General features: G+C 48.2%; 1 protein-coding gene across 6 annotated transcripts; it reads right to left on the bottom strand.

The window, feature by feature from the left end:
* Positions 1-702: 702 nt before the first annotated feature.
* On the bottom strand, positions 703-5072 carry CDC42EP5 (CDC42 effector protein 5). 6 transcript variants are annotated; one of them, XM_077130790.1, is made up of 3 exons: positions 4419-5049; positions 3949-4114; positions 703-1437 (listed from the first exon to the last, which is right to left on the bottom strand). In XM_077130790.1, exon 3 carries the CDS (start codon positions 1226-1228, stop codon positions 761-763), a length of 468 nt encoding a protein of 155 aa, XP_076986905.1. In that variant the 5' UTR covers positions 1229-1437; positions 3949-4114; positions 4419-5049; the 3' UTR covers positions 703-760. The 6 variants fall into 6 exon arrangements, 5 of the variants coding, with proteins under 5 accessions (XP_076986905.1, XP_076986904.1, XP_076986902.1 ...); XM_077130789.1 differs by having other exon boundaries at positions 3949-4088; positions 4423-5048; XM_077130787.1 differs by having other exon boundaries at positions 3949-4088; positions 4419-5045.
* Positions 5073-21723: the final 16651 nt, after the last annotated feature.

Genomic DNA, 21723 nt, shown 5'->3' with positions numbered 1-21723 from the left:
CTGCCAGGCCCCGCCTCCTGAGGATCGGCCCTGTCCGCTGCCAGGCCCCGCCTCCTGAGGATCGGTCCTGTCCGCTGCCGCTGCCCGAAAGCTAAGCTCCGCCCCCTAGAGGGACGGTAGCGATCCTCTTCGAGGCTTTTGGCACCCGGCTCCACCCCCTAGACAAATATTTGCATGTGACCTCGCCCCTCTGCGACCCCGCCCCCTGCCGGTACGAGGAAGCCAAGTTCCTCGCCCCGCGAGACCATCAAAGTATTTACATGTGTGGCCAAGCTGCCGGGAAACCAAATCCGCCCTCCCACACCTGGTTCCCGCAGCCGCTCAGGAACCTGGCCCCGCCCCCAGACTATATTTGCATGCCCGGCCACGCCCCCACCGGCTTTGCGGGAGGCAGACCCGCGACCTGGGAGCAGCGCCAGGGGCAGCCACTTCCCTCTGCGGCCGCGCCCGGGGCAGGGGGCGCAGGCAGTCAGCATCTGACGGATGAGTGGGCTGGCGGGTCCGTGGCCCGGGCAGGAAGAGGTAGCCTGGCCACGTCCCGGGCCCCTTGAAGGCGCCGCATCTAAGCCCTGAAGGCCAATTCCGCGCCCTGGACCTGTCCGTGAGGACCAGAGATCCAGGTGGTACACCTGGCTCCCCCGACACCCCCGTGCCCCCCACTTCACGCCCTCCCCTTGCAAAGTGAACAGACGGAGCCCAGGGCACAGACCTTGACTGTTTATGTATAAAGCGGGGAGACGCGCGGGTAGGGCGGGGGCGGCTACAGGCCGATGACGTCGTCCAGCTTGAGGTCCGCGTTGGATTGGCAGCGGACCCTGGGGTTCTGGGTCCCGGAACCGGCCTCCAGGCGGGCCTTGGTGGCAGCGGCGCCCGGACGCTCCGCGTCCATGACGCCGAGCACCGCGTCCAGCATGGAAGGTCCCAGGTCCAGGTGGAAGGACAGCAGCGGGTCTGCGGGCGCGGGCGCGGGCGCGCGGAGGGCTGGCGCCGGGAGCTGCGGGACGCCGGGAGGCGGCGTGGAGCGCGGGGCCCCCGCGGGGAGGGCGCGGGGCTCGGGGGGCGGCCCGCCGCCGTGGCGGCTCAGGAACGAGGTGTCTCCGAAGGCGTCGCCGCCGCGCCCCACGTGCAGCGTGTGTCGGAAGTCGCCGAGCGGCGCGGAGATGGACAGGGCACCGCGCTCCGAGCGCTTCTTTGGCTGCGCCGAGCCCAGCTGCTTCAGCACCGGCATCTGTGGAGGGCACGGGGGTCAGGACCGCCTGCAGCGGTCTAATTTTTCTCCACATTATCATCGACACTTCTCAGAGTGCTAGTTAGTAAAAGAGCAATGCTGGCTGCTCTGCTTCCTGGTGTGTTTGGTGCTGCATCCGCCACCCAACACTGGCTCTTCCAATGGGCTGGCAGTACTACATTCCCTTTGACTGAGATTGCCTTTGTGCCCTGCAAGGAAGGTGATGTTATTTAATCCGTTTTTACTGATTGGAAAACAAACATTAACTTATCTAAGCGCATACAAGGGATAGAGCCGGGCCTCCAATATAAAAGAAGGTTTTTCGTTATAACAACAGTGACTATTAAAACAAAAGCAGGGGGTCAATAGCAGGACATCAAAGTTCCTCCCAGAACTTGCAGGAAAAACAAGCCAAGCTCCAGAATATGGGCAGAGGGAAGCGGGCATTTCTATTCATCATCAAACCCACTACTTGTTTACAACTCACCACCAAGCTGCCAGCTTCGAATTTATGCCTTTCTTGCCATTTTTTTTAAACATAGGGGAATTTACAAGAATTGTAGAGATATCATCCATGAAAGTCTCAGCACAGAACCTGACACACAGCAAATGTTCAATAAGTGTTCAGCTGAGTCCCTGCTTGGCTCATTCCCCAAAGAAGGAAACAGATCCTCAGAGAGGGTGTGTGACTTGCCCAAGGGGACAGAACCCAAGTGGCTAATTCCAGAGCCCAAATGCCTTCCACCGTCTGCTGCCTCTTGAACTGACCTCTCCCTGACAGTTTTCACTAATATCTCTTCTTTTTTTTTTTTTTTTAAGACGTTATATTTTTAGGTCATGGTCTTTCAGAATCTGAGAATTCAAATCATAAAATTTTATACAAGCGGCTAGAGTTCCAGGCCCACCCTAAACCTCCCAAATTACAGTCACCAGGCAAGCTCACATTAGGACTTCTGTGAGTCCTTGGCAAAGCCCTTCCTCCACTCAAAAACATAAAGATATAAAATATGAAGATAAAATATTAATACCTATTAACATTCATATACAATATTAAAACTACTTTATGACTGCATCACTGTAAAGATAAATAAAATCCAGGTCGGATTACATTCATTTTTTTTTCCTTCTGATTTCAAAAGAAATGAAAACATGTCTGTGGGCCTAGTGGCCAAGCCAGCACTTGTATTTGGAGGGACCATTTTTGAGAAGGAGACATTTTTTATTGGTCAAATTAGAGAGCAATTTTGAAGGGCATGGGAAGCACACTGCTTGTGGCCTGCCCTAAAGGAAGACTCAATGTTAGTTCTTAAGCATAGCATGGCAGTCAGGAGCATTTTGGAGTCGGGCAGACCTACATGTGAGTCAAGCAGCTTGGACCTTGGTGCCTCTGAGCCTTGGTTTCCCCTCCATAAAATGGGAATAATTGCATCAGCCTCATGGACAGCATCCCTCTGTCCTTCCATTGCCCTGCAGGCAGGCATCACTGTCTTTTCCCAGCACTCAGCAGCCAGTTAAAACCTGCTAGGCCTCGATTTTTTCCTGTCTTTGTGTTTGATTCTGAATTGAACTTTCTCAATCAAAACCTCAGTTTACAACTGAGAAAAGGGAATCAAAACTCCTGTTTGTGAAGGGTTGTTGAAAAGGACACACATGATGCTGACATTCTATTTCCCAAGCCCTTATTCAGTGCCAGGCACTGGCCTGCAGGCTTCACATGCGCGATCCGACCCATTTAATCCTTGTGACAACCCACAGAGGGGAGACTCTCCTAATGTCCCTTCTATAGATCCAGTGGCTGAGACACAGAGAGGTTAAGCAATTTGCCCTGGGTCACACAGTAAGAACTGTGTGGCCAGATTCTGAACTCATGCAGATGAACTCCAGAGTCCAAGGACGATGAAATATTGCTTCTAGCCACTCACACACCCCAGTCCCACCTCTTTTGATAACACGGGCCTGCAACCCATGGAAAGAATAATGTTCTGACTTGATATGAAGGCCAGGGACTGCTTTACACCGAGGACCTGTGAACTGTCTTTGTTTTTTTTTTTTTTTTTTTTTTTCCTTTCCATTGCAGAGGACACCAGTGAGTCAGAAATCGGTTTTGAATGCCCCCTCTACTCCCAGCTAGCTCTGAGACCCTGGACAAATCCTGCCATGCCTTGGAGCCTGGCTGGCTCGTCCCTAGTAAGTGGAAGGCTCTCATCTCTGTGGCGATGTTTGTTGGAGGCGGTTAGGTCACGCTGGGAAAAAGCCGGTCAGGCAGCGAAGGCTCACCCTGCACAGAGGGGCCGTTGTTTGGGACAGACGTGGAACGGGCGCAGGATAGGAAGCCAGGGCGCGCTGCCGCCGAGCCCGCCGGCCCGGACCCACCCAGTCCCGCTTTCCTGCAGGGGCAGGGCGGGGGCGGCAGCTGCAGGGGGCGGGGGCACGTTGGGTTCACCCCTGCCCTCGCTCAGCCCGGCCAGGGCGGAAATAACAACCCGCTCCAGATCCGGCCCGACTGGTTCTCAGCCCCGTGGGAGCGGAGGGGAGTCGGGTGCGGCCGAGGCCGGGCGGAGGGACCCCGGTTTCGGAGACCCCGGGCCGCCTTCGGGCTCTAGAGCGCGCCAGCTGAGGCCACGTGGCTGTGGCAGGGACTTGGCTGCCGGGCCTTTGGGGCTGCCTGTCCCTCTCTCCTGCGGCTGGCACCGGGAATCCGCGCCCGCCGCTCCCCTTACCTTGAGGTCCTCGCTGACCGCGGTGGGCGCGCGCTCAGGCTCCCGCCCGAGGCCGGATCCCTCTCTGGGGGCTGGGCGTCCGCCTCCGCCCCCGGACCCCGGCCCGCGGCTTCTCCCGCTTCCTCCCGCAGGGAGCTCACCTGGCAAAGGAAGAGCCGGGCGGAACCTAGAAAGGCATCCAGATCCACAGTGCCACCGCCTCGGGCCCCAGGGTCCAGGCCCCCAGACCCGGGGGTTCCCCAGCCCTTCCCCATCAGCCTCGGGGGGTCCCTTAGCCCCTCCCCCTCAGTCCCGGGGGTCCCCCAGCCTCTCCCCTTCAGACCCGGGGGTCCCCCAGCCCCTCCTCCCCCAGAACCAGGGGTCCAGGCCCCCAGCCCCTCCCTCCTCAGACCCGGTGATCCAGGCCCCCAGCCCCTCCTCCCTCAGCCCCGGGGGTCCAGGCAGGCCCAGTCATCGGGCCCCTCCCCTACCTACACCGGGAACTGAGGTGTCAGCCCCTCTCGAGGGCCATGGTCGCAGCCCAAGCAGAAGCGGGATCACCGCCCAGCGCGGCTCAGCCCCGGGCAGGGAGGGTTGCAGCGCAGGCACCTCCCAGCCTCCCTTATTCAACCCCCTCCCCTAAAAGTTCGCCTCAAGGGCTTAAAGGATCAGAAGGCACTGGTGGAAAAGCTGGGGCCCTCAGGGCTGAGTGTGGGGGCGGGAGGAGGCCGGGACTGGGTGTGCGTGGAGGACACGCAGCGGGCGGGGGGGCTGGACAGGACGCGCCCCCAGAGCCCGGCCCCTCCCCTTGCCCAGCCTGGAATTTCCTGAAACTGGGGAAGTATGGCTGTTTAGGAGAGTAATTTCTTCCAGATTGCAGCTGTTGGGGGCTGGGAGAGAGAGAGAGAAACCAGTAGGAGGACAGAGGAGGTCTGCGAGCACCCTGCTTTAGGGGTGAGGTGTCCCGTGGACTAATGCCCCTGCCTTCAGCCAGTCGTCACAAAGGACATTACATCACTGGAGAGCCTGTCCCTGAGGGGGTCGGAAAAGAGGGGGCTGTGGGTGTTGGAAGCACCCTCTGAGGCCAGTATGAGGACGGTGGGGAGGGGAGGCAGAGACCGGGGAAGCTGGGGCAGTGGGGAGAGGCTGGGAGGTGGGGAGAGGCTGGGTGGTGGGGAGAGGCTGGGAGGTGGGGAGAGGCTGGGTGGTGGGGAGAGGCTGGGTGGTGGGGAGAAGCTGGAAGGTGGGAAGAGGCCAGGCAGTGGGGAGAGGCTGGGAGGTGGGGAGAGGCTGGGTGGTGGGGAGAGGCTGGGTGGTGGGGAGAGGCTGGGAGGTGGGGAGAGGCTGGATGGTGGGGAGAGGCTGGGTGGTGGGGAGAGGCTGGGAGGTGGGGAGAGGCTGGGTGGTGGGGAGAAGCTGGAAGGTAGGAAGAGGCCAGGCAGTGGGGAGAGGCTGGGGCTGTGGGGAGAGGCTGGGTGGTGGGGAGAGGCTGGGCAGTGGGGAGGGGGAGAGCAGACCCAGGTGAGGGATGCATGGTGATTCAGCCCTGTGCTGGAGAAGGGGGACCAGTGGGAGAGATTACAAGGAAGTGTAGCTCGGGCTGGATCCTGAGTGTGAGCGGGAGTTTTCAGGGCAGGGGAGAGGAAGAAGGACTTCAGAGGGAGGCCGAGAAGCCGGGGGGCAGAGGCCATCTGCGTAGAGAAGTCAGACCATGGGGAGGAGCTCGAAGGCCATTTCACGCTTAGACTTTGACCTGAGGCCCGGGGAACCCAGAGGAGGGATAGAGTCAGATCCGGGTTTGAAAGTTCCTTTTGGGGCCCATCTAGAGTGGAGCAGGCCCAGGACAAGTGTCCAGAGCAGAATTTAAGGGCCAAGAGAGGGCCAGAAAATGCAATAATCAAGATAAATATTTTTTAATGGCCCATTTTTATTAACTAACTTTATTATTCAGGTAAGATTCACATAATGTAAAATTAACCAGTTTACAATCGTACATTTTACAATGCACGATTCAGTGGCATGTGGTGCATTTGCAACGTTGTGCAACCATCACCTCTATCTAGTTCCAGAACATTCCATCACCCCCAAAGGAAACCCTGTACCGTCAGTAGTCACTCCTCATTCTCCCTTCCCCTCAGCCCCTGGTGACCACCAGTCTACTCTCTGTTTCTGTGCATTTGCCTATTCTGGATATTTCATCGTGATGGTTGAATCTGTTCTGTACCCCAGAAAAGATCATGCTCTTTTAATCTGCTCTGGGGGTGCAGACCTGTTGTGGGTGGGACCTTTTGGTTAGGTTATTTCAATTGAGATGTGACCCAGCCTATTCAAGTGGGTCCTAATCCTTTACTGGAGTCCTTTGTAAGAGGATAAAAGATGCAGGAGAGCCCCCAGTGAAGCTACAAGAGAGAAACCCACAAAGAGGCTCAGAGAGGAAGCAGAAGCTGGAAGCCACAGAACCCATGAGAGAAGGAAGAAACCAGCAGACGCCGTGTGTGCCTTCTTCAGGCAGAAATACTGTCCCGATGCTGCCTTCATTTGGGCATTTTCACGGCCTTAAAGAACTGTAAATTGTAAGCTAATAAATCCCCATTGTTAAAAGCCAATCCAGGGTGCACGGGTGGCTCAGTGGTAGAATGCTTACCTCCCATGCGGGAGACCCGGGTTCGATTCCCGGACCACCCCCCACCCCCCACCCCACCCCCACCACACCAAAAAAAAAAAAGCCAATCCATTTCTGGTATATTGCATCTCATCAGCTTCAGCAAACCAAAACATTCACATAACTGGAATCACACTCTAGGTGTCCTTTTGTGTCTGGCTTCTTTCACTCAGCATCATGTCTTCAAGGTTTGTCCATGTCGTCACATGCATTGGAGCTTCACTGCTTTCTGTGGCTGAATAATATTCTGTAGTAGGGATGTACTACCTTTGGTTTAAGATAAGTAATATTTTCATGCAATATTTTTAAAAGTGCAAAACAATCCACAATGAATAAAAGATCAACAAATCAAAGATAGGCAAAACCCATGCTGTGATACTATTGGATCCTGAGGTCAAAAGGAAGCATCAGCAAATACTGATCCTGCCTTTATTTAAAATTTTGATATTTTCTTCAATGTGACTTTTTAATATGATTTTTTTTTTTTGAAACACTGCAGTAAAATATTGCTTGTCCTGGTTACCTGGTGTGGCAGGTTGAATCACGTCCCCTGCAAAGACATATTCAGGTCCTAAGTTTAAGCCCTGTGGCTGTGAACTGATTTGTAAGCAGCTCTTTGAGGGTGGGCTTTAATGTGGTATGGGTGGAAGTCTTCTAAGCAAAGGGATTTTGGTCACAGAAGTGGAAGCCGCTGGAGGAGACAGAGGAGGGCAGGTCATCCTGCTGCCGAGGCAGAACCCAATGGCCTGCGCCCCCCCGCCCCGACCAAGACCCCACAGACTTTGGAGAAGGCATGGCCTGCTGATTCTTTGCTTTGGGATCTCCAGCCCCCAACTGTGAGCCAATAAAGTCCTGTTGTATAAGCCAGCTGGTACGTGGTATTTTGTTCTACCAGCCCTGGCAGACCACAACACTGCGTTTCAACATCCCTTTAAATCCTGTGCCTGGGGTGAGTGCCTCACTTCCCCACTCCATATGGGGGGCAACAAAGATGGGTGCAGGGAGACTGGGGCTGGGGGAGAGAAGATAAGACTGCTGCAGGGTCACAGGGATGGAGAGGAAGGCATGGACCCAGAGACAGTCAGGAGGCCGACTCAGACTGGTGGTGGATTTACCTATGACCTATAGTCTATCCGTTTCTCTACTCCTGCCCTGATGAGTGATGACAAATGTCGTGGTTTAAACTAACAGGTTTGTTAATTCAGTCCTGATAGGTCACACGTCTGGGTGGGTTCCGCTGGGTCCTCTGCTTAAGGCCTCGCAAGGTGAAGTCAAGGGGACTTCAGGACTGGGTTCCATCCTGGAGGCTCTGGGGAAGAGTCCACGCCCACACTCTTTCAGGGGCTGGGCTGGAGGTAGTCCCTGCTTCCTTGCTGCTGGAATCCCCTTCATCCTTCCCATGCCATCCTCTCTAGCAATGGCGGGTCGAGTCCCTCCTGTGTTCGCACCTCAGTGACTTCTCCTCCAGCCACTCCTAAGTCCAGCTGGAGAAGCCCCTTTCTTTGAAAGGCTCCTGTGATTAGACTGGGTCCACGAGGTCATCCCTGCCTTGAGTTCTGTAGACTTAATTAATCTGCACATTCCCTCTGGCTGTGTGTGATGGTGAGTGTCGTGGGTCAACTTGGCTGGGCGGCGGTGCCCCAGCCTAAGTGTCACTGTGAAGTGCTCTGTAGATGTGATCAGCGCCACCAGTCAGCTGGCTTTACATAAAGGAGATAATGAGAATCTCATTGAATCAGTTGGAGGCCTGAAGAAGAAGGAGCTGAGATTTCTGAAAATGAGAATATTCTGCCTCAAGACTACACCGTCTCCTCCTCTTTGAGTTCCCAGCCCGCTGGCCTCCCCTATGGGCTTTAGACTCAAGATGGCAACTTCAGTTCTTAGTAGGATTTCCAGTCTGCCACTTGTCCCACAGCGCTTGCCTTTCCAGTCCCCACAATTGCATGAGCCCACTCCTTAAAATGAATCTCTTCAAATATAAGCACAGAGATCTGTTGCTTCTATTTCTCTGGAGAACTGAGAAATACAAGCCTCAGGGTTGGGATCTGTCTGGGAGGCCGTTCTGCCTTCCGCAGTGAGCCTCCTGGGGGAAGAGCAGTGGGGGCGAGCCCCGGGGAGACTGAAGCAGAACCGGCCTCAGGACAGGGGCCCCGCAGGCTCACAGGACCCCACGCTCGGAAGACTGTCGCCATCTTGAAATGCCTGAGAGTTTTGAATGAGGGGCCTACGTTTTCATTTTTCACCCGGTCCTGTAAATTATGTAGCTAGTCCTGGACTGAACTGTGGGAATAGCAGAGGTGCTGGGACAAGGCATCTGAGAAAGACACACTTAGCGATAAGAAGGAGAAAAAGAAGTTGGACTAGGTCCTGGCAACACCCAGAGAAAGAGAGAAAAGGAGGAGGGGAGAGTTCCAGAAACCTGGGGCAGGAAGCCCAGTCTCCTTCCCTGCCGTCTCCCAAACAGGGCAAGTATGATAAAAAAGCAACCCAATGGATTCAGTAACAACCCTGAGACTGCTGGTGAGCAGGGTGACGGCAGGTCCAAGAGGGCTGGGAGGGCGGAAGGCACATGGCAGTGGGGGAGGCAGGGTGACGAAGAGGTGAGGAAGGACAGGAGAACAAGGGGTGACGGCTCAGGGCATCTGCTGCAAGGGAAGGGGACAGAGATAGAACACGTGGGGTCAAAGGAAGGGTTCGGTCTGTTTTGATGAATTTACCACTCTTTTATCTCCTTTTTTCTTCTTTTTGTGATAAAAACATATATACCAAAAAAAAACAATAAATTTCAAAGTGCAGCACTACAATTAGTTGTAGAACAGATTTCAGAGTTTGGCATGGGTTACAAATTCCACAATTTTAGGTTTTTTACTTCTGCCTGATCTAGGACACTGGAGACTAAAAGAAATATTGATTTAATGATTCAGCAATCACAGTCGTTTATTAAACCCTACTTTATCTCTATAACTCCACCATCACCTTTGATTTTTCTCCCACTGTTATCTGGGCTATGACTGTTCTTACCTTTTCATGTTGGAAGGGGCTGTTGATAATATGGGGTAGAGGGATGGAACTAGCTGATGTTCTGGAGAGGCTGAGTCCTCTAGATTTCAGGACTTATCCGGTCCAGGGACCCATCCTGAAATTGTAGGTTTTGGAGCGTTTCCCTAGTGCATGGAGTCTTTGTAGAATCTTATATAATGCCCTAGGTGTTCTTTAGGACTGGCAGGAATGTTTTAGATCGGGGATTGGCACATTATGATGGGAAGCAATGTTTAACTGAAGCTTGCGTAAGAGCGACCTCCAGAGTTATCTCTTTTTTAAAATTAATTTTCAGTGACACAAGTGATACATGAACATATTCGCCTTGTAAAGCTCAACCGCAGCTAACAGGGAACAGACTGGGGTCTCTCGGCCTCCGCCTTGTTGAGGTTTCAGGTCTTGCCATTCCTTGATTCGAGGGGCTGTCAGTGCATTGCAGGATGACCAGTAGCACGCCCAGCCTCCTCTGCCCGCTGGACGCCAATGTCCCCCCCCAACCACCCCCTCCCAAGTTTTGACAACCAAAAATGTCTCCACGCATTGCCAAATGCCCACTGGGGTAACATCGCCCCTGATTGAGAATGACCGATATGGATGGTGTCCAAAGAAAGCATATGGCACATTTTTTTTGGTATGCTGTCTGGGGGGCGGGGGGCGGGTTGCCACATTTCATCATGAGTATCCCATTATTGCAGCACCATGGCTGAATTTTTGTTTGTTAGGTTTTTTTGTTTGTTTGCTTGTTTACTGGGGAGGTGCATGGGCCGGGAATCGAACCTGGGTCTCCCACATGGCAGGTAAGAATTCTGCCACTGAACCACCCTTGCACCCCATCCCCACCCCATTTTAAATACACAGAAGAAATCCCACTGGGTGCTTGGGGGTAACACTTTACCAAAAAGTGAAGGGTAACTTTTTGTTACATTTAACAGCATGCTTTGGGAATCATTGCTGTTTGCACATGCGGATTTGAGAAGAAGGAGGCTTGAATTTATTTCAGTGTTGCAAAGATGGTGTTCTAGTTTGCTAGCTGCTGGAATGCAACGCACCAGAGACGGATTGGCTTTTAATAAAAGGGGATTTATTTCATCAGTTCTTCAGAGGAAAGGCAGCTTTCAACTGAGGTTCTTTCTTACATGGGGAGGCACAGGGTGATCTCTGCTGGCCTTCTCTCCAGAACTCTGCGTTCCAACAACTTTCCCCGGGGTGATTCCTTTCTGCACCTCCAAAGGCCTGGGCTGAGCTGCAAGTGCCGAGATGAGGTATGCTGAGCTGCTTGGGCTGTGCTATGTTGCGCTTTCTCATTTAAGCACCAACCAATTAAGTCAAACGTCATTCATTACAGCAGGCATGCCTCCTAGCCAACTGCAGATGTAATCAGCAACAGATGAGGTTCACGTACCATTGGCTCATGTTCACAGCAACAGAACTAGGTGCCTTCACCTGGCCAAGTTGACACCTGAATGTAACTACGACAGATGGTAAGTAATAACTATTACGAACACCAAGGCTTGTTGGGTGTTTAAAATCTGCCAGGAGCTGATCTTCCGGGTACGACTTCATTACATCTTCACAACAATTCATTATTGTGTATTTATTATCTCCATTAGGGAAACCGAGGCACAGAGCAATTAGGTAACTTAGTGAACACAGTCAATGCGTTGTGCAGGTGGGATTTGAACTCCGGCGAGAGAGAGGATGTGATCTCTGCAGAGGGGTCCCCCAGGAGCGGGGAAGAGGGGGGGCGTGCCCAGCAGGACTTCCTGCGAGGATGGCGCTGCCCCGCTCCCACGCTGTCCCATACGGTGTGGTTGTGAGTACTTGAAATGAGGTTTGCAGGATTGAGGAACTGAAATTTTAATTTTAGTTAATGTTAAATGATTTAAATTTAAATAGTCACAGTTGGCCAGTGGGCGGCATTTTGGATGGTGCAGGTGCAGACACTGGGGGAGGGTCTGGGGGCTGCCTCCTGGAGGTGGGGGCGGGGGGGGGGGAGAAGGAGAGGCCGAGCTGCAGCCTGGGCAGGATTGCAGGAGGGGTGAGCCCAGGATTCTCAGAGAGGAGGGAGGCTGGGCTGGCAGCTGGGGTGGCGGAGGAAGGGGAGCTGTGCCTGGTCCCCGCCCCGGGGGCTGCAGCCCCCCCGAGCGCTTGCTGGGTCCTTCTTGACACCTTCTCCTGGGTGGCCTCAGCTGGCCCCATGGCGGCCTGGGTGGTAGGTCCTGTGATGGACTCTGCTGGCAGGGAGGAGACGGGCTCACAGCCACCAGGGCCGAGGCAGGGGGTGCAGGGGGCGTGGGCACATGCGAGAAGGCCCTCCAGATGCTTCCCAGGGTTTCCGAGGGCCCATTACGCCTCTGGATCCAGAGAGAGCTGGCAAGGGCCAGAAAGGGCCGGGGAGAGTGACGGAGATGAGGCAGAGAGAGCTGCAGACTCAGAAAGAAGAGCAGAGGCCCCAGACAGACAGACAGAAATAGGCACCCACACGGCATGGGCTCAAGGCCCAGAGAGAGAGGCCAGGAGAGGGGGTAGGGAGAAAGAAACAAAGGCAAAGAAAGCAGAGAGAGAGAAGAGAGAAGAGACAGAGAGAGCAAGAGATGGAGAAAGAAGAGAACAGAGATGCATGGGGACAAGGAAGGGAGGGAGGGAGACTGTGACCACAGCAGAAGCCGTGGGAGAGGCGGTCAGGACCCTTGGAATGGGCTGTAGTCACTGTGCCAAGGACAGCCGGGCTCTGCGTCTGGACTTGCCAGCGGGCTGCAGACCCTGCTCTGAGCCTCAGCTCCTTCCTCTTTCAGGGCCTCCCCTGTGGGCTGAGCTCAGACCCCTGCGCTCTGCCTCCTCTCCACCCAGCCACCTCTCCACCCAGCCACCAGGCAAGGTTCCTGGGAGCCAGTTGCAGGTTCTGTGAAGAAAAGGAGACTCCTGGGAGTGACTGGAAAAGTTGAGAAGAGAAAGGTTAAGGAATCATAGCTGATCACTTCCTGCTCGCATACTGTCCTCTCTCTGAGCCTCAGTTTTCCATCTGCGGGTTGAGGGATCCCTGAGGTCCTTTCTGCTTTGGCTCTAAAGGTGTACAGGGAGGGAGTGTGGCAAAAGCCCATACCTTGGGGTCAGCCAGGCGTGGCTTTGCAACCCAGCCTCATTTTTCATCTCTTAGCCTCAGTTTCCCCGTCTGTAAATGGAGATATAATAACACCAAAGTCCTAGGATTCGTTGTGAGGTTTCAATGACGTAAATGACTTAGCACCACGACAGCACCCAATGCATGGTAAGTCTTCAAAAAAATGCTGAACCTGCTGCTTGCTTTTGGGTCCTCTTGGGTTCTGGGACCACAAGCCTGGAGAAGTCTGAGAAAGAGATTAAGACCTCTCAGGTGTTGTGCTCTGCTCTCTTGTTGAATGCTCACAGCAATGGGATAATTTCCCCCATAGAGGGACAGAAGTGGTCCTGCCCGCCTTCACAGTGTTTTGGAATGAGTTGGGAAGACTTTTAAGCTTATAGAAGACCAGCGGGACCCTGTTTGCAACCCTAGTGGCCCATTCTTCCTAATGTTCGTTCATTCGATGGAGTACGTCGAGTCCTACCACGCACTTGCAGGCAATGAAGATATGACCAGGAACCTGTCAGAAACTGGTCCGGCCTTCCTGGAGCTTACAGTCCAGTGGTCATAATAGCTGCCCTGCATGGACGTTGGCTGTGCTGGTTCTAAAACATACTTGTCAATTCGTTGAGCGCTTGGGGTTGAGTCTCCTTGACTCCAGGATGACCTTTTCTTTTTTTAAACTTTTCTCTTTAACTTTTTATTGCAGCACCAAATACACAACTCAAAATTCCCAACCTTAACCACTTCCAAGTGTATAACTCAGTGGTATTAATTACAGTCCTAAAACTGTGCCACCATCACTAATACCCATTACCCCAACTTTTTCATCACCCCAAACAGAAACCCTGCACTTAAGCAATAACACCCTCTTCCTACAACCCCCTTGGCCCCTGTTAATCTACTATCTTTCTCTATGAATTTGCTTCTAGATATTTCATATAAGTGGAATCATACAATATTTGTCCTTCTGCATTGGCTTATTTTACTCAACATCATGCCTTTGGGGTTCATCCATGTTGTCTCGTGTGTCAGAACTTCCTCCTTTTTAATGGCTGAATAGAATTCCACTGGGTGGACACCATGTTGTGTAGATCCAGTCATCTGTTGTTGGACCTTTGGGCTGTTTCTGCCTTTTGGCTATTGTGAAGAGTGCCGTGATGAACACTGGAAAATAAATACCAGTCTGAGTGCCTGCTTTCCATTCTTTTAGGTATATACCTAGGAGTGGGATTGCTGGGCCATCTGGTAATTCTATGTTCAAATTTCTGGGGAATCATCAAATTGATTTCCACAGTGGCTTCCTCAGTTTTGCATTCCCACCAACAGTGTACCTTGGTGCTCACCCCAATGGAATATGGTGGTGATAACACTGAATAGCTTGCAAAAATAGGACATCTGAGCCCATGTGGCTTCGTTCAAGTTGGTTCTCTTGGGACGCTTGCTGTGGTGGCAGCCAGCCACCATATACATTTGTTCTGACACTGCCATGCTAGAAAGGTCAGCCCTAGTCAATAGACACAGCTGAGCTCCCAGCTGGACAGCCAGCATTGGTGGTTAGTCATGTGAATGAGACATTTCCGTTGTCCAGCCACGATGGATTTTCAGACAGCTGCAGCCCAAGCCTGTTTCTACTTCAACTGCATGAGATTTGCTAAATTTGCTGGAATGTAGTATACTAGAAATGGGTTGGCTTTTTCAATGGGGATTTATTAGGTTACAAATTTACAGTTCTAAGGCCATGAAAATGTCCAAATTAAGGCTCAAGAGAAGATATACCTTCTCTGAGGAAAGGCTGCTGGCATCCGGGGCTCCTCTGTCCCATGGATTTGCACATGGCCACCTCTGCTGGCCTCTCCTGGGCCCTAATTTCAAAATGGCTCTCTCAGCTTCTGTGGGTCCTTCTTGCTTCTCCTGGGGCATTTTCTTTCTCTAAGCTCTCTCTTTCTCTAAACTTTCTCGTCTCTGAGCCCTCTCCAAAATGTCTCTGTGCTCTCTCCAAAATGTCTCTGCCTTTCATCCTCTCATAAAGGACTCCAGCAAAGGAATTATGACTCACCTTGAATGGACAGGGTCACATTTCATGGAAAGCAAGAGGAACCACCCACATAGGTCTGCACCCCAGGGCTGAATTAAAAGAACATAGGCTTTTCTGGGGTACATAACAGATCCAAACCAACGTAGACCCAGGTGAGAACCCCCTGAATATCTCTCATATAGTTATGAAGAAAACAAAATGGTTGTGTTAAGTTGCTACGTTTTGGGGTTACACATCAACGGTAACCAGAATACTTTCCATGCGACAGCTGTGTTGTTGGGAATTTTACAACCAAGAACGCGTTGGCTCTCATACCCAATTCGAGGGAGAAGTTGTATTATCCCTGTTTTACAACTAATGTGCACAGAGAGGAAGTTGCTTGATCAAGATGTGGTTAAGCTAGGAATTTGGACACAAGCCTGTGCAAACTCAGACACTCCCTGAAGCAACTTCCAGTGGGTGTAAATTGCTAGCCATCTACCACCACATCAAGTACCATTGTCCTTCTTAGCAAGGGAGCCCTGGTTTTATTCAGGAAGCCGTGTGCCCTATGAAAAGATTCTGTTTCCCAGACTCCCTTGCAGCTAGTGGGTCACATGGCTAAATTCTGGCCAGTGAGATGTAAGGAGAACCATAGAGTGTCAATTCTGGAGACGAATTCTAAGGGGGGAGGGGCAAGGGCTTCTTTTCTTCCTTTTTCCTCTGCAGAGAATGTGGATAAACTGGACAAAACTCCCTAGCCACCTTGACTCAGGAAATGACCTTGAGCATGGAAGCCCAGCACAGCAGACCCTAGAAAAAGATCCTGAGTCTCTGAACAGCTCCTGAGGGCACCGCAGCAGTGCTGGAGGACCACCCTCTCTGGACTTCTTGTATTTTCACATAAAATCTGCGTTTCAGCCACTCCAATCAGAGCTCTGTTACCAGCAGGCAAATCTCACTTTCGCTCAGGGATTTTCCCCATTGGCACTGTTGGAACTTTAGGCCAGGGAATTATTTGTTCTGGGGTGTCCTGTGTGTTGTAGGATGTCCATCGGCGTCCATGGACTAACGCCGGTAGGGCCTCCCCATCCCAGGTTTGGCAACCAAAGATGTCTCCAGACATTGCCCAATGTCCCCTGGGGGGCTGGGATGGGTAGGAGGCAGCCCCAGTGGAGAACCACTGCTCCGACATACCCTTCTGTTATCCCTTTGATGTCTACAGCCTCCTAACTACTTCCTTTTTTTTATTAGTTAAAAAAATTAACAAAACATTTAGAAATCATTCCATTCTACATGTACAATCAGTAATTCTTAATAACATCACATAGTTGCATATTCATCATTTCTTAGTACATTTGCATCGATTTAGAAAAAGAAATAAAAAGACAACAGAATAAGAATTAAAACGATAATAGAGAGAAAAAAAAACCTATACCTCATATGCAGCTTCATTCAATGTTTTAACATAATTGCATTACAATTAGGTAGTATTGTGCTGTCCATTTCTGAGTTTTTATATCCAGTCCTGTTGCACAGTCTGTATCCCTTCAGCTCCAATTACCCCTTCTCTCTCTCTTTTTTTTTTTTAATTAACGGAAAAAAAGAAATTAACCCAACATTTAGAAATCATACCATTCTACATATGCAATCAGTAATTCTTAACATCATCACATAGATGCATGATCATCGTTTCTTAATACCTTTGCATCGGTTTAGAAGAACTAGCAACACAACTGAAAAAGATATAGAATGTTAATATAGAGAAAAAAATAAAAGTAATAATAGTAAAAACAAAACAAAACAAAACAAAACAAAACAAAAACCTATAGCTCAGATGCAGCTTCATTCAGTGTTTTAACAAGATTACTTTACAATTAGGTATTATTGTGCTGTCCATTTTTGAGTTTTTGTATCTAGTCCTGTTGCACAGTCTGTATCCCTTCAGCTCCAATTGCCCATTATCTTACCCTGTTTCTACCTCTTGCTGGACTCTGTTACCAATGACATATTCCAAATTTATTCTCGAATGTCCGTTCACATCAGTGGGACCATACAGTATTTGTCCTTTAGTTTTTGGCTAGACTCACTCAGCATAATGTTCTCTAGGTCCATCCATGTTATTACATGCTTCATAAGTTTATCCTGTCTTAAAGCTGCATAATATTCCATCGTATGTATATACCACAGTTTGTTTAGCCACTCTTCTGTTGATGGAGATTTTGGCTGTTTCCATCTCTTTGCAATTGTAAATAACGCTGCTATAAACATTGGTGTGCAAATGTCCGTTTGTGTCTTTGCCCTTAAGTCCTTTGAGTAGATTACCAGCAATGGTATTGCTGGGTCTTATGGCAATTCTATATTCAGCTTTTTGAGGAACTGCCAAACTGCCTTCCACAGTGGTTGCACCATTTGACATTCCCACCAACAGTGGATAAGTGTGCATCTTTCTCCGCATCCTCTCCAGCACTTGTCATTTTCTGTTTTGTTGATAATGGCCATTCTGGTAGGTGTGAGATGATATCTCATTGTGGTTTTGATTTGCATTTCTCTAATGGCCAGGGACATTGAGCATCTCTTCATGTGCCTTTTGGCCATTTGTATTTCCTCTTCTGAGAGGTGTCTGTTCAAGTCTTTTTCCCATTTTGTAATTGGGTTGGCTGTCTTTTTGTTGTTGAGTTGGACAATCTCTTTATAAATTCTGGATACTAGACCTTTATCTGATATGTCGTTTCCAAATATTGTCTCCCATTGTGTAGGCTGTCTTTCTACTTTCTTGATGAAGTTCTTTGATGCACAAAAGTGTTTAATTTTGAGGAGCTCCCATTTATTTATTTCCTTCTTCAGTGTTCTTGCTTTAGGTTTAAGGTCCATAAAACCGCCTCCAGTTGTAAGATTCATAAGATATCTCCCAACATTTTCCTCTAACTGTTTTATGGTATTAGACCTAATGTTTAGATCTTTGATCCATTTTGAGTTAACTTTTGTATAGGGTGTGAGACATGGGTCTTCTTTCATTCTTTTGCATATGGATATCCAGTTCTCTAGGCACCATTTATTGAAGAGACTGTTTTGTCCCAGGTGAGTTGGCTTGACTGCCTTATCAAAGATCAAATGTCCATAGATGAGAGGGTCTATATCTGAGCACTCTATTCGATTCCATTGGTCGATATATCTATCTTTATGACAATTCCATTGGTCGATATATCTATCTTTATGCCAATACCATGCTGTTTTGACCACTGTGGCTTCATAATATGCCTTAAAGTCAGGCAGCGCGAGACCTCCAGCTTCGTTTTTTTTCTTCAAGTTGTTTTTAGCAATTCGGGGCACCCTGCCCTTCCAGATAAATCTGCTTATTGGTTTTTCTATTTCTGAAAAATAAGTTGTTGGGATTTTGACTGGTATTGCATTGAATCTGTAAATCAATTTAGGTAGGATTGACATCTTAACTATATTTAGTCTTCCAATCCATGAACACGGTATGCCCTTCCATCTATTTAGGTCTTCTGTGATTTCTTTTAACAGTTTTTTGTAGTTTTCTTTATATAGGTTTTTTGTCTCTTTAGTTAAATTTATTCCTAGGTATTTTATTCTTTTATTTGCAATTGTAAATGGGATTCGTTTCTTGATTTCCCCCTCAGCTTGTTCGTTACTAGTGTATAGAAATGCTACAGATTTTTGAATGTTGATCTTGTAACCTGCTACTTTGCTGTACTCCTTTATTAGCTCTAGTAGTTTTGTTGTGGATTTTTCCGGGTTTTCTACGTATAGTATCATATCGTCTGCAAACAGTGATAGTTTTACTTCTTCCTTTCCAATTTTGATGCCTTGTATTTCTTTTTCTTGTCTAATTGCCCTGGCTAGAACCTCCAACACGATGTTGAATAATAGTGGTGATAGTGGACATCCTTGTCTTGTTCCTGATCTTAGGGGGAAAGTTTTCAATTTTTCCCCATTGAGGATGATATTAGCTGTGGGTTTTTCATATATTCCCTCTATCATTTTAAGGAAGTTCCCTTGTATTCCTATCCTTTGAAGTGTTTTCAACAGGAAAGGATGTTGAATCTTGTCAAATGCCTTCTCTGCATCAATTGAGATGATCATGTGATTTTTCTGCTTTGATTTGTTGATATGGTGTATTACATTAATTGATTTTCTTATGTTGAACCATCCTTGCATACCTGGGATGAATCCTACTTGGTCATGATGTATAATTCTTTTAATGTGTTGTTGGATACGATTTGCTAGAATTTTATTGAGGATTTTTGCATCTATATTCATTAGAGAGATTGGTCTGTAGTTTTCTTTTTTTGTAATATCTTTGCCTGGTTTTGGTATGAGGGTGATGTTGGCTTCATAGAATGAATTAGGTAGTTTTCCCTCCAATTCGATTTTTTTGAAGAGTTTGAGGAGAGTTGGTACTAATTCTTTCTGGAATGTTTGGTAGAATTCACATGTGAAGCCATCTGGTCCTGGACTTTTCTTTTTAGGAAGCTTTTGAATGACTGATTCAATTTCTTTACTTGTGATTGGTTTGTTGAGGTCATCTATTTCTTCTTGAGTCAAAGTTGGTTGTTCATGTCTTTCCAGGAAGCCGTCCATTTCATCTAAATTGTTGTATTTATTAGCGTAAAGTTGTTCATAGTATCCTGTTATTACCTCCTTTATTTCTGTGAGGTCAGTAGTTATCTCTCCTCTTCCATTTCTGATCTTATTTATTTGCATCCTCTCTCTTCTTCTTTTTGTCAATCTTGATAAGGGCCCATCAATCTTATTGATTTTCTCATAGAACCAACTTCTGGTCTTATTGATTTTCTCTATTGTTTTCATGTTTTCAATTTCATTTATTTCTGCTCTGATCTTTGTTATTTCTTTCCTTTTGCTTGCTTTGGGATTAGTTTGCTGTTCTTTCTCCAGTTCTTCCAAGTGGACAGTTAATTCCTGCATTTTTGCCTTTTCTTCTTTTCTGATATAGGCATTTAGGGCAATAAATTTCCCTCTTAGCACTGCCTTTGCTGCATCCCATAAGTTTTGATATGTTGTGTTTTCATTTTCATTTGCCTCGAGGTATTTACTAATTTCTCTTGCAATTTCTTCTTTGACCCACTCGTTGTTTAAGAGTGTGTTGTTGAGCCTCCATGTATTTGTGAATTTTCTGGCACTCCACCTATTGTTGATTTCCAACTTCATTCCTTTATGATCCGAGAAAGTGTTGTGTATGATTTCAATCTTTTTAAATTTGTTAAGACTTGCTTTGTGACCCAGCATATGGTCTATCTTTGAGAATGATCCATGAGCACTTGAGAAAAAGGTGTATCCTGCTGTTGTGGGATGTAATGTCCTATAAATGTCTGTTAAGTCTAGCTCATTTATAGTAATATTCAGATTCTCTATTTCTTTATTGATCCTCTGTCTAGATGTTCTGTCCATTGATGAGAGTGGGGAATTGAAGTCTCCAACTATTATGGTATTTGTGTCTATTTCCCTTTTCAGTGTTTGCAGTGTATCCCTCACGTATTTTGGGGCATTCTGGTTCGGTGCGTAAATATTTATGATTGTTATGTCTTCTTGTTTAATTGTTCCTTTTATTAGTATATAGTGTCCTTCTTTGTCTCTTTTAACTGTTTTACATTTGAAGTCTAACTTGTTGGATATTAGTATAGCCATTCCTGCTATTTTCTGGTTGTTATTTGCATGAAATATCTTTTCCCAACCTTTCACTTTCAACCTATGTTTATCTTTGGGTCTAAGATGTGTTTCCTGTAGACAGCATATAGAAGGATCCTGTTTTTTAATCCATTCTGCCAGTCTATGTCTTTTGATGGGGGAATTCAGTCCATTAACATTTAGTGTTATTACTGTTTGGATAATATTTTCCTCTACCATTTTGCCTTTTGTATTATATATATCATATCTGACTTTCCTTCTTTCTGCACTCTTCTCCATACCTCTCTCTTCTGTCTTTTCATTTCTGACTCTAGTGCTCCCTTTAGTATTTCTTGCAGAGCTGGTCTCTTGGTCACAAATTCTCTCAGTGACTTTTTGTCTGAGAATGTTTTAATTTCTCCCTCATTTTTGAAGGACAGTTTGGCTGGATATAGGAGTCTTGGCTGGCAGTTTTTCTCTTTTAGTAATTTAAATATATCATCCCACTGTCTTCTAGCCTCCATGGTTTCTGCTGAGAAATCTACACATAGTCTTATTGGCTTTCCCTTGTATGTGGTGGATTGTTTTTCTCTCGCTGCTTTCAAGATCCTCTCTTTCTCTTTGACCTCTGACATTCTAACTAGTAAGTGTCTTGGAAAACGCCTATTTGGGTCTAAACTCTTTGGGGTGCGCTGCACTTCTTGGATCTGCAAATTTAAGTCTTTCATAAGAGTTGGGAAATTTTCAGTGATAATTTCTTCCATTAGTTTTTCTCCTCCTTTTCCCTTCTCTTCTCCTTCTGGGACACCCACAACACGTATATTTGTGCGCTTCATATTGTCCTTGAGTTCCCTGATACCCTGTTCAATTTTTTCCATTCTTTTCCCGATAGTTTCTGTTTGTTTTTGGAATTCAGATGTTCCATCCTCCAAATCACTAATTCTATCTTCTGTCTCTTTGAATCTATCATTGTAGGTATCCATTGTTTTTTCCATCTTTTCTACTTTGTCCTTCACTTCCATAAGTTCTGTGATTTGTTTTTTCAGTTTTTCTATTTCTTCTTTATGTTCAGCCCATGTCTTCTTCATGTCCTCCCTCAATTTATCGATTTCGTTTTTGAAGAGGTTTTCCATTTCTGTTCGTATATTCAGCATTAGTTGTCTCAGCTCCTGTATCTCATTTGAACTATTGGTTTGTTCCTTTGACTGGGCCATATTTTCAGTTTTTTGAGCGTGATCCATTATCTTCTGCTGGCGTCTGTGCATTTAGACAGATTTCCCTGGGTGTTGGATCCAAAAGTTTGGAAGATTTTTCTGTGAAATCTCTGGG

The sequence above is a fragment of the Tamandua tetradactyla genome, chromosome 16, assembly GCF_023851605.1.
Source record: "Tamandua tetradactyla isolate mTamTet1 chromosome 16, mTamTet1.pri, whole genome shotgun sequence".
NCBI lineage: Eukaryota > Metazoa > Chordata > Mammalia > Pilosa > Myrmecophagidae > Tamandua > Tamandua tetradactyla.
The sequence above is the reverse complement of the archived record's forward strand: the minus strand, read 5'-3'. Positions and strand labels throughout refer to the sequence as shown.